Here is a 13,599-nt window from a genome sequence, read left to right as displayed (position 1 = left end):
AGAGAGAGAGAGAGAAGAGAATTGCATAATAAATATAGACGAAACAATATTAACATTAGAATGTATCCTTATAGTAATTTCTATTTGTAGTAAGCTTATACAAAATTGTGGAAATAATTTCTGGCCAGTCATCAGTTCATTAATTTCATTCACGCAAAAAAAATATTTTGCTACTCCAGCTAGAATTATAGCTGTTTTTTTGTATCTTTTTTGATAGAAAATTATGTATCATACACATAAAATAGCACAAATCTAAATTCTACCTCTGTCATTTATATGATTAGATGCAATACATATCCAATATCGTATTATTAGTATTAGTATTTGCTAGAAATTATTTATTTTAGCTATTTTTCATACTTGGATAATTTTCGCTATAACTGCAAGATCACTTTTTTGAGTATTATTGAATTTAAATTTTCCTATTTTTCGCGAAGAATAAAATTACAGCAAGCAGTAATTAAAGAAAAATATATAATGAAAGAAGAATTATTGAGCCATTTAATATCTTATAAAGAGGATAAGGAATTTTTTTAAAAAGAGGTTTTTTAAAAGAAGGGTTTTTATAAAAGAATTGTCATACAAGGCATCTGTCACAAAGAAAAGTAAACTGTAAAATCAATGAAATGCAACGTGCAAATATCGACTTTTCAAGTCGATAACAAACAAACGTTAACTTTATTATTGGACAAAGGGCCCGCATTGAGTGATCTGATCGTTTTACAGTAAACGTGAGACAGAAATACGGGTCGACAAGTTCGATGAGCTACGGATCGTGTGAGCACAATTTTATATGAACGATCCCCTTCGGGCTGAAGGACGTTCCTTTTAATAGAAAGTCGATTTAATAAACGCGCGTGAGAAATACTAGTTAGATATTATCACGAAAAATTATTGATGATATAGCAAAATTACGAGCAACCTTCGTGAAATAAAGCCATGTACTTCATAATAGTGGCATATAAAGTTCCAGAAAGATTAAGAAACAAAGATCTAAGAAAGTCTCCGGGAAATATTAATCTTTATTTTAAACTTTATTTAAAATTTTTATTCATTCCTTCTGTCATTTTCTCTTCACGATTTTTCAATTGTAGGAGTTCCAATCATTGCATACATACGATTTCATAAAAACGAGATATATTTCACAGTTTTTTTATTTTAAAAATGAAAGTTGCTCTACAAGATTCTGTCTTTTGACCATAAATGTGAAAATGTTCTTCCGTTATCGCGTTTTCGATTTCATGATGTAAGCATGGATATCCGGTCGTTTCTTTCGTTTCTGTGAAAACAATATCTAAGGGAATCCGTGACTGAGAACGGGGAAAATAGAATTCTTCGTGGGGTTTCTATTCCGAGTATATGGAGCTATGGGGATTGTACGAGTAATGGTATTCGGCAATGTACCTGAACGCGCGCTGTAAATATATAACATATATTCTTAGGGAGAGATATGTGTGTGTTGATAGGTTGAAATATTACATACTTATTTGAAAATGTCACACACTACGTGTGCAACAATATTTTGGCTTTATGTCTCCTCTAAACAGAAATATTTAGACTATTTAAATATTTAGACTTGTGCGATGTATACAGAATGTATCTTAAAAAACATCTACTAATCATATAATGCTATTCATGATAAAAAATTAAATAGAAAATTCTTCCACCATTTTGCAATTTTTGCAATTTTTTTTAATTACCCAATGAGTAGAATGTATAAAATTGTCACATAAGACAACTTCAAGATATCTTTAAACATATTACTGAACTATTATTAATAATTACTAATCATTTCCATTTTTTAGATTAATATTGTGTATTTATTATGTGAAAAATAGGACATTTTTTACTCTTGGACAATTATGTCTTTTATACTTACAAAATTTGATTTTTTTATTACTTCTTTTCCATTGTAATTAATAACTTGATCCTTTTAGTGAGTAAAAAAGTACTTTTAGTGTTAACTTTTAGAATTTAAAATTTTGAAATATTCTAGATCTTTTATTCCAATCGATGAAAAGTCAATAATGTTTAGCCACTATTTTTAAATAATTTTAACTTTGTTTTAAATTACTGTAAATAATAATTTTCATTTTCATAGCATAAAGATAATAAAAATTTGAATATAAAAAGACAATAAAGATTCAAGTCTATTTTGAATCGTTATGTTTAAGTCTTATTACTATTTCACACATTTTATGAAATCGCTTTATTATTCTATCGATACATTATCGATACAAATCATGTATAAAATTAATAACCGTGTCTCTGCTCACTCGATCACCACTAATATTGCAAAAGTACTATGAATACTTTTCATTTGGTAACATAAATATCATTTTTTTTCTTTTCTTATTACTTGTTGAATCAAGAAAAATAAAATGATGTTTGCATCAATTTATATTATTAAATTGAAGGCAATATTTTTCTGACGCTTTTTCGAAGAAAAATCGCTTAATTTGTCGATTTACTTTACTTCATATTCGCGCCGTAGTGATCAATCGAAAACTTTTATAAACTTCTGATTTTGATCTTGTATATATATATATATTGTAAATATTCGTAAATGAAAGATCATGCTCATCAGAGTATTAATATAAAAAGATCATCATGATTGTCTACTCTTAAATATAGATATAAATATATTCAATACGTAAAAAATATATTCGTGAATACAATGCAAGAATCATATATACGAGTCTGGAATTATAATTAAATTTAAAATTAATTTTTTTTCTGTTGCGTTCTAGAAATATTTGGTAACAAATATTTTTCGTAATCAAATTTTAACTAAAAATTAAAATTATTATTTTTATATTTCTCAATTTATTTGATAAAACATCAGATATTATCGGTTGTCGAGATTTGTATATGCATTGAAATATTTCAAATATAAGTTATTCTAGACGTAAGAACTTCGTTTTTATAATCTGACATCTGCTTTCTCGTACCAAATATTTTGTTTTTCACAATCGCAACTAAAAAAATTCTGTTTTATACTCATATAGGAATTGAAGTTAGAAGCAACACAACTTTATGTAATAAAGAAAAGAGAGCGTGCACATACACACACACACACACACACACACACACACGCGCGCGCGCGCGCGCGCGCACACACAGATACATTTATTTTTAATTTTTTTTAGAATATTTCGGAGAACAATCCTCATAAAAATATACACTCACACAATTAAACAATGAAGGTACGAAATAACATTCAAGTTGAATGTTAACTTTAAGTTGGAGGTTTAGTTGGAAATTCACTCATTTAAATGTCATTTCGGATCACTAATGCCTTGGGTTGTGTATATTTTTTCATATAAAGGTAATATATCAATATTTGTTTAATGGCATTGTTAATTCTGCAAATTCGATATCATAAAGCAATTTGTGATTTTTTAAACAAATACTTATATGAGCTGTGATTGCTGGTTTTATTTATTATTTAATCAATATTTAATCGCGCAATTTTTACATCCGTTGATATTCAATGCTCGTTGGCTTTTATTGTTTAAAATCGCTTTGCTACATTTTATTAAATTTTCTTTGCTCATCAAATTCGTCCACATTACAAAAATTTTGTTTTAATTCTCACGAATAAATTTGTATGTTACAAATTAATTTATAGTTATTTTGAAAGGACCGCCCGAGATGCTACATTATGAAATATGTAACCAATACAGAGAACTTTCTTTGAATATTTATTCGAAGTTTTACCTTAAAAAATACAAAATATCTTATCTATTTTTTGTTAGGTTTTGCATAAAATTAAAGCATTAAATAAATAGCATGAAGTCATTTTTTTAATTTTTATAATATTAATTTAATTTTATGAATATAGTAACTATTCAATATAAAGAGCTATCATATATAATAAAATAATATGCATATATTATAATAAAATGTTATGTTTAATAAAATAATGTACAATAATGAGAAATCAAATAATATATATAATAATTAATATATATAAAATTAATAACTCTATCTTTTTAGTTTATATTATATGTCATTAATATTATGCTGCCGGTGATGACGAGCACAAAAGTATCGCTCGTTTCGCGCGAGATGCGCACAATGCGGCCATTTTCTAGATGAGAGGGGCAACATGGGTTCTTTGAAGAAAAAGTGATGATGTAAACAGCGCGATGAATGTCTTGAGTGAAAAAGGGATTATCACGGGTGTGCTGCAATATTCTCGTACGCAAGACGAAGAGGGACTAATGCGAGAAAGATAGTGCGAGGGTAGAGAAACAAGAAGCTACAAAATTGTTTGCCGAGAAACGGAAGGCCAGATAGCCGAGTGGGTGAGAGAACGAGACACCTAGTAGGCGAGGATCTGATTTACTCGCTGCAGGTAGATGTAGATTTTCACCGTCGTTCCTGCTTTTAGAAACCCGACGCCTCTGAAACATGGCGACGCAGGAAATTCTCGAAATTCAGCGATGTAACTTCGGCAACGGTTTGTTAAAATTTCACATAATGCACAATAAAAATACACTATAAATAAAAAAAACAAAAAAAATGCATTATCATCATTATCAGTTCATTGATTCAATAAATATGTTAGCAACTATCGCTTTATTAAGAAAGTACATATAAACAATAGTAAAGTAAAAAAAGAGCCAAATCTACAATATTTTATAGAGCTCTATTGAAAATGACGATTTAATCATATTAATAATGGAGATTTAACATATTATATAGCAATATCAAATCCAGTAATCAAATCTAATTTTAGATTAGTCAAAACCATTATTTGATTCATGATTGATTTAAAATTATCAAGAGCTTTATAAAATTTGTTCATAATTGATGAAAAATTAAAAAGTTTTGATCTTGTGGAGATTAAGGATAAAATAAAGCTACCAATTCTACGCTTTATTATTATTAAGCTCTACTTTGAGATAATAACAGTAACTGTACTGCGAGAAAAAAGTGACTGTAATTATCATAATTTGACTATGATTTGTAGTCATTTTCAGTTCCAATTATATATTTTTTAATAAAACTAAAAATATTATTATTATTATTTACGTAGCAATAATAAAACAATAATTAAAGTAAGATAAAATTTCTAGACATTATTTTACTATGCAATTATGACTTACAAAAATTAAATATTTTTCTCAGTGAGATGGCTTTTACATTCCGATTCTGTCTTTAAGAAATGAGCGGTAAATGGAGCGAATAAATTTTGACCTTATTCGTGCTCAGTTACTCGGATCTCAGTAAGAATCGTTCAATCTTTCTCCTAAGTCTAGAAACCGATAATGTCGGAATGCCTAAAGCCTGTTGTTTATGAATCACAAGGCAATCGTGAGGAACTAATCGGTGCAGAAATTGATTTAATAAGTATTGGGTGTATTCAAGAAGAATAAATTTGCAAAAGTAATTGAAATATTTAATGGAAGATTATATATCCTACATTCTTTTCTCTATTAATCTTGTGTATTATTAGATTTTATATAATAATTTTACTTATAAAAAAGTAGATACATATTCTTTTGAAGTTAGTATTATTTTAGTAAAAAAAAGAAGTTAATATTATTTTAGTAAAAAATTTGAAAAATTTTGTCGCAGAATTATTATTTAGTAAAAGGTCAGATTTCATAAAAGTACAGTAATTTTACTTAAATACACTTATCTATAAATTATTTTAATTTTGCTACATTTGATATCAAGAAATACCAGCCAGTATATCTTTCAAAAGTAGATATCAAAACCGAAGTACAGGATAAAAGAACTCCGGCCAGAAACTTAGCTTGTCACACTCTGGAATCGCATGATAAAAGGAAAACCTTCTGTAGGACATCGGCTTAAAAATTTGTGAGCAAGCCCCTCATAATGCTAGACACGACGAGAGCTTTTTCCAGTAAAATAGAAGAGCTTAGCTACTGAGATGCAATGGATGGTAGTGGCATGAGGTTATCAAGTTTTAGTCTGAGGAGAGAAGGCACGTTGTATCGGTCTCATAAAAGGAAGAAAGGAACACTTTAAAGTATTATATTGAGATACCCTTGTCTGAATGTTGCACAAAATGCAGTATCATATATAGACAGCCGTCTTGCTTTCCAAGATGCAATATGCGTTCGACAAAGAGATGGTATGCACGAAATAGTATTCCTCTTCTGTAAAATATTACTCCTCTATTACATGAATTAATTCAATTTATATCCTTATTGTATATTTAGCAAAAAGGCGCCTGTCCGAATCTCATTTCGCATTTATATTAAGTCTATTATTCATATTAAAGGCGAATAATTGCAGTAAAATCAGATAATAATTTTTGTTAGCATTGATTTCAGCTTTGGGATAAAATACATAATTAATTATCAAGATATTTAATTATTTTTTAAAGAATACAATGTAAATTGTTATTATTGAAGGTATAGCGGAAAACTGTCAGATAATAATGTCATGTTTTTATTAGCATTGATATGAGTTTTTGTTTTCAAGAGATTATTTGACATAAAATATATGATTATGAAGATATTTAATCATTCTTTTAAGAATTTAAAGTGAATTATTATTATACTATTGTAAATATTTTTGCAATGATCTAGCAATAACTTTTATTCTATTTAGCAAGAGCAATAACTTTTATTTGAAAAAGATGCAAACATTTTTGTAACAGAAATATAAAGACCAGCACTGATTCACTCGTTAAATCAAAGTGAATCACTTTATTACAAATTATTTATAATTTCATGCAGGTAAGCTACGTTCAATTTTATCGTTAGTTACGGTTAGTATCGGTCGTTGAAAATTAAAAAAGAGAATGAACGGAAAGTTAAAAAGCACATACGAGAATTGTTAATATCACATTCATTTTCAGAGAAATTCAAACAAATTTAGTTGTCCGTCTTTCGGCGTGCTCATATATACCTATATATCATTATTCCATTCAATCGCGTTAAAATGGAAATCGATTATCCTCGAGAAAAATATGTCTTTTTCTCTTTTTTGTCATATTTGAATGCTGCAATTAATTACAATTAACATTGGATTGTAGATATTATGTTGACTAAATAATGATGCTAAAATATTATTATAAATGGTGACAATGATGAAAGTTAAATAATATCTAATGTTTATTTTTATATAAATATATGATACATTTTATTTATTTAACATTTTATTTGATTAAAAAGATTACTAATATGAACTAAATTATCTTTTTTAATCTTCTCCACCAAATTGATTTTTGCATTGTATGAAGAACAAAAAATAAATTATTTTCAAATTTTTTTTGTAAAATACAGTAGTCACTCGAAAATTTTGTATAAAAAATTTACTTTAATAAAATTATTTTTTTGCGTTAGTAATTACATAGACATCTGGTAAAAATATATTTATTTCAAACTTCTTTTTTATTTGCTTTTGATTTTATTTTCTTTTATCTATATATAATCGATTTGAAATATTAACTACTTTTAATTTTTTAAATTTATTTTCGTAGTACTTTAACGGAGAGCTTTAGAAAGTTAAAAATCTAACTAGTAAATTTATCCACTGAGTTATTTTTAGATAGTTATTTTGCTAAATTATTTCCAATTTATTAAATTCTGAAAATAGAATTGAAAATCGCAATAATCGGGAAGCATTGTATAAATTATTCACAAATAGAATTAAAAATTTGTATATCTGTACTATTTTTTATTATACTTATTTTGCTAGATGACATATTCCATTTTGAACCAAATACGACTGATCTTAGATAGATCTTAGTATCTAATAATATTTATATGTAAATTTTGAATACATACTTTTTAGTTATAAAAAAAACTGCGCGCAAAATATTGTCACTGAAATCATCATAAACTGAAGTTGAAATAATAAATTAAATTGATCAATTTAATAATAATACTAATAAACATATTAAAATACTGCAAAGAACTTATTGCGCACAAATTTGTTATACTTTTGAGTTACAAACTTATTAAAACTTTTTATTAACGAGAGATATCATATTCAGTATTGTTTTGATTTTGTAACTTTAGTAACTCCGCTATTCTGTACTCAAGTATTAAAATTATAACAATTATAGCAATTTTTAAATCAAAAGTTTAATTTAATTATCACAGATAAATAAATTTCTATCGAAATTAATTATACACTGTGTAATTATTCAGTACTATTATTCAGTATTATTACTGTTTCAGTTACTGGAGCATCCACGGGAGAGACTGAAGATCCGCGATGGAGCACGTACAGCGCTCGAAAAACTAGTCGATCCTCGTTGCCACGATCCTGGCCATCTTCGAGTTTAGAGCATGCCGCGAGAGAGACTAGACCCTCGAATGGCAAGCTCCCAGAAACTAGCTCTTGGAGCGTAGAGAGATCAAGCCCTGGAACTCGATCGGATCTGAGTTTCCTAGGAACTGTGGTCGAGAGGTCCGAAGAAGACGAGGACGGGAGGAGGATGGAATCGCTGGGGGGCAATGACACCAAGAACGCAAGGATCACAAGCCATAACCCGTCCATCTCCTCCAGGAGCAGCGAAACGAGCCAGACGGATCCGTCCAATCGGATTTCCATCGAGTCATCGTCCTCGGAATCGACGACGATTGGCTATCACCTCGTCAGAACGTCGCCGACTTCTAGAAGCTCCTATGACGTAATTCGTACCAAATCTCGTAGCTATAGTAGCGATTATTTGGAAATTTATTCACGATTACACGATCACGGCTACAGATGTTCCGAATGTTCAGAATAATGTCTCAAGACCAGTAATTAGATTTCCTCGTATATTATCACTTCTTTTATTTTAGAATCTCATTTGTTAAATTCTGAAAATGGAATTGGAATCATAATAATTGGGACGCATTATTTAAATTATTTCACTAATAAAATAGAATTAGTTTACATACATCTGTACCATTTTTTTTATAAATATCTGTCAAGACTAGAGAAATATTTATTAAATCTCTCTTGAACTTATGAACAAAACAGTAAGATATCAATCAATAAAACAATAATATGGATTCCTCTACGATTCCTCTCATTGATATCGATATCTCTCACGACATAATAGTCATAATTACTCAGCGCCGTTTCCAATATCGTAATGCGAGCGATAACTATAATTTAGCACTGTTGCAATGCCAGTTGCTCAAATTGCGGAATTGAGCTTCCATTTAATTAATGGCTTGATATCTCCAATTAGAGACTTATAATTCATCATATAAATTTTCAATCTTACGTAGCTCAAATTAACACAACACTTACGCAATAACAAATGCTGCGAAATGCTACGAAATGTTTTCTCATATTAAAATTGTTTATGCCGACATCTTCATCTGTCTCATAATTTTTCAAAATATATTATTGGATAAGTTATAAATACGTATCGCACGTAATGATCCTTGCACATAAATTCAAATGAAACTTTACAATGTGTGCAGATAATGCAGATAATGCCCGAGACACAACTATCATTTGAGACGCTTGTACGCAGAAACTTGAAAACTACGACGTCGATGACGACGTATACAAAAAACTTCACTATACCGCGACGCCACATGAGACACGTTTCGAATCTCTGCGAGAAGTTTCAAATTACGGACAAGATGGAATTTTATAGTCCGAATTATCCTGAGCTATATCCGAATTCGACCGATTGTGTACGAGTTTTGGAAGGTAAGTCGGCTCTGTTATAGTAAAAGCAATAAGATTTTTAAAAATACAATTTATTGTCTTAAAAGTTGACCGCTCTGTTTGAATCTAAAGTAGAACAATAAAAACTTACTCTTTTAGCTTGCATGAATAACGGTTTCAATATAAATTAATATTAATCTTAGTTGAACTTACTATTTATCTGTTTTTAATTCTTACAATTAGAACTATAAAAAGATGAAGAGTTAGTTGAAATGAAATTAAAATTAAGCTACATTAGAAACGGACATAATAATATTAATTTAAAAAATACAAATGAATTAAAATCTTAAAGCTTCTGTTAGCACTAACTACTTGAGCGATCTATTATTTTAGAGTGTGAGGATAGAAACAAGAAAACACACAATAAAAATTCTTGCAACTTATATTTAAGTAGAAATACTTTTTAATAAAACAATATTTACAATTGATAAAAGAAACTTATTATATATATTAAAAACTATCTTCTCTTGTTTTAATTTATATTATTAGTTTGACATTTTGTCGTAACTGTAAATAGAGTTTTCGTTTTTTATTATGCATAATTCATTTCTGAATATATATGGTTATTTATCAATTAACGAAACAAAAAAAAGGGTTTTTAATTTTATAAGTTGCTTCTATCGATTGTAAGTATCTTAATTGAAACATGTTTTTGTATTATTATTATTATTATTAATATTGTATTAATATTTTACAAGAATTTTTATTGTGTTATTTTCTCGTTTCTGACATTGTAATTTGAGACAGTAGTGATGAGCAAACATAGGATATCTTAAATAATTTAATTACAATGAATAATTATGTAATAATATAATGAATATTTGTATAATTGTAAGTAGATAAAAAAAAGCAAAACAGTAATGCATATTCTTTGTATCCCATTTATGAGTTTAAAAGTCTGCGATTGATGGTGGAAAGGCTACAACATTTGAATTAATCGAAGATAAATAATTTATCAGATAATCATAGCTTGCGCGTTAAACCGCGAATTTCGCGTCGTTGACCGGAATATTGAGGGTGCAATCATTTTCGTAGCGGTGGTTCAGTGACCAATAATCGATTTTCTACATATCGTATCTCTCTGAGAAATCGATTTTCAAGCGAGCTTCGAGAGAACTTTTACAAGATTGCTCGCGGCAAGAACACGTTAGCCAGATTTCACTTTACTGCTGCGCACCGTTCGTTGATAATACGAGGAAAAAAGGTGAGCGTGTTGGAATGGCGGACTCTTTCTGGACGCGAGGAAAACCTTTGATCCACGATTCTCTGGTATCCCGGGGCAAATGTTTTGAACAAACATCGTTTTCTTTCAAGCGAAATCCCAGTTAAGAGTGTTAGATACGACTTATCTCTCGAACGTGGCTCATATAATGGCTCGATCAGATTATTATTTATATACGAATACTAATATCACCCGTATCCTACAAAATTTTGTTATATACATCCTTACTTATAAGCTTCTTATTTCTTACAATAGATACTAATAAAATAACGGTATTGATCAAATTCTAACTTTTTTATCGTTCATCGGTAATTTGTTTTTCTTTATATATTTGATAAATCAAAATTTACAGATATATTCGTCCATTAATTTATGATAAATGCAATATGTGAAATATAAGCTTCAAATTCTCAATACAAATATTTATAATACAACTGTTTTATGAATAATTGCCACAAAATCGAATTTGTAAATGAGAATTTGTAAATACAATATTCAATGTATGACTTTATTTTAAAGCACAATAAAAGAAAATGCGTAATTTTTATAAATTGGATTGAGAAGCATACAAACTTCAATATTGTAAATTCAATTATATTAAAACTGTTTATTGCAGAGAAATGATGTTCGAGATGTTCCAACGAATATGTTATATATTCTTTGCATACATACGACATTTTTGCACAAATATTTTATTTAATCCATTAAGTATATAACAAGAACATAAATCGTACAAATATGTAAAAAAAATATTATTTTGAATAATCTCTTGAATAGATAAATTTTAGTACGTTTTATAAAAATGCTGCTGTTTATGCTTATTGTCATATAATGGCGAACATAACTATTTTCAATCACATTTATTCTATATATATATATATATATATATAGAATATATATTATGAATTTCAGATTTTCAGAAGTATTATATGTTTCTACTCTCTTTCATATATATAATATAAGTTTAATGCAACTTCATAGCATGAACATGACTGAACTTTCTGAAGGAGTAGAAGGAGAGGCCTCGAATGATTGATACATCCCGGTGATTCGGTTCGTTGGCTAAGGATATCGCGAGAAGATAGTAAATTTTCTCTGACTGGCCCACAAAAGAGTCGAAGCTGCAAAGCGGAAGAAACGCAGAATGGACTCCTTTATTCCAACGATCACGATTTTCACTTTAATCGGAGTAGTCATTCTTAGTGATAGATGTGGTTCGGTGAAACTTCATTAATGAATTACTGCATTTTGTACTTTAAGGAATTTACAATAGATATTATATTAAATTTGTTAACTGTCAATAACATTTTTAATATAATATCAGAAATTGAGAATTAATCCTTTGCTTTTTATATCCCGCATTTATCTCTATCTACATCTATATTTAATAAAATAATCAATAAAACGAAAAAGCTTAAATTAGAATTATTATTTCTTTATCATGCATCGTTATTCTTTACATCAAGGAAAATAATGTACAACAAACGATTTTCATTTTGTGTTTATATGCACATTCAAACGCGAGACGATCGTAGGTAGAAAGTCGAGAAAGAAAAAAATTGGTGAATGTTCGGTGAAATCATAAATCTTCGTGAATCCAACCACTCTTCTTGTCGGTGGCTGCACGAAAGCAATATCTCGATAACGAATCGATGTATCTACGAACGACCGGAGAAGCTGTTCCTAGTCGTTCAGAAAAATGTCTCTCCCGTTTCGAGCTACTCATTCGTGCAGGCTTTAAAAGAATTCAGATTATTTTTTTCAAATTAAACCAATTAAATTGACTTATCTATATCCAGAAAAGGATTTAGAATAATTGAATTTCTAATTAAATTATACGATATAAATATTATTTATACTGCATAATTTAATAAATTTAATTAGAAATTACATATTTAGTTATTATTGCTAAATTCTAAATATATTTTTATTTGCGGGAATTATGGGTTATAATTGACTATGAGTTATGTTTAAATGTAAATTTATTTAAGACCTCAATAATTTTTAATATATGAGAAAAATATTTAATACGTTAATACATAGAATTATTTAATATACAATCCTCTGATTCAGAAATAAATAAAAATAAAATTGTATCAAATAAGTCGACACACAGCCTGTACAGATAATTATTATGAACTTTATAATTGAATTCGTATAGATTTTCCTTTTAATCTGGGACTTCGAGATGGGTTGGATTAGGCAATGGGCGGCAGCTGGTTCTTGTTTGAATTTGAGTCAGGGTCGACGAGCCTCGCTTGTGAGTTATCGAGTCTTCTTCGCGTGTACTAAAATAGCGATCGGTGATTACGGTGGTCCTCGACCAAATCTCTCAGACTCTGAAACGTAAACGTATAGAACAAATATCGCCATACAAAGTCGTAAAACTAGAGTAAATGATATTTGGACCAGATGAAATGTAATAACATAACAAATATATTAATCCCTAAAAATATCAGTGATATTCTGAACTGATATATCATTTAAGTAATACATTTTTTTTCGCGTATAGACGATTTGTTTTCCTATAAGTTTTGATGGAAAACAATTATGAATGTTGTTTAGAAATATCCTAAAAATATAGCAGTATCTATGAATTGAATTTCTTTCCCATTAATATCCAAATTATGAATAGGTATATATATATATATATATATATATATATATATATATATATATATATATATATATATATATATATATATAGTAGTATA

General features: G+C 28.5%; 1 protein-coding gene across 1 annotated transcript in view; it reads left to right on the top strand.

Moving 5' to 3' along the window:
• LOC105621579 overlaps nucleotides 1-13,599 on the top strand; it is a 216,414-nt gene that overhangs the window by 73,408 nt on the left and 129,407 nt on the right. The window contains exons 2-3 of the mRNA XM_012203049.1: nucleotides 8,169-8,623; nucleotides 9,420-9,645. Of these exons, the coding sequence (XP_012058439.1) occupies nucleotides 8,169-8,623; nucleotides 9,420-9,645 (681 nt within the window). The remainder of the gene's footprint in view (nucleotides 1-8,168; nucleotides 8,624-9,419; nucleotides 9,646-13,599) is intronic.

This window comes from Atta cephalotes (genome assembly GCF_000143395.1).
Source record: "Atta cephalotes unplaced genomic scaffold scaffold00034, whole genome shotgun sequence".
NCBI lineage: Eukaryota > Metazoa > Arthropoda > Insecta > Hymenoptera > Formicidae > Atta > Atta cephalotes.
This window is presented reverse-complemented; position numbering and strand designations above follow the sequence as displayed.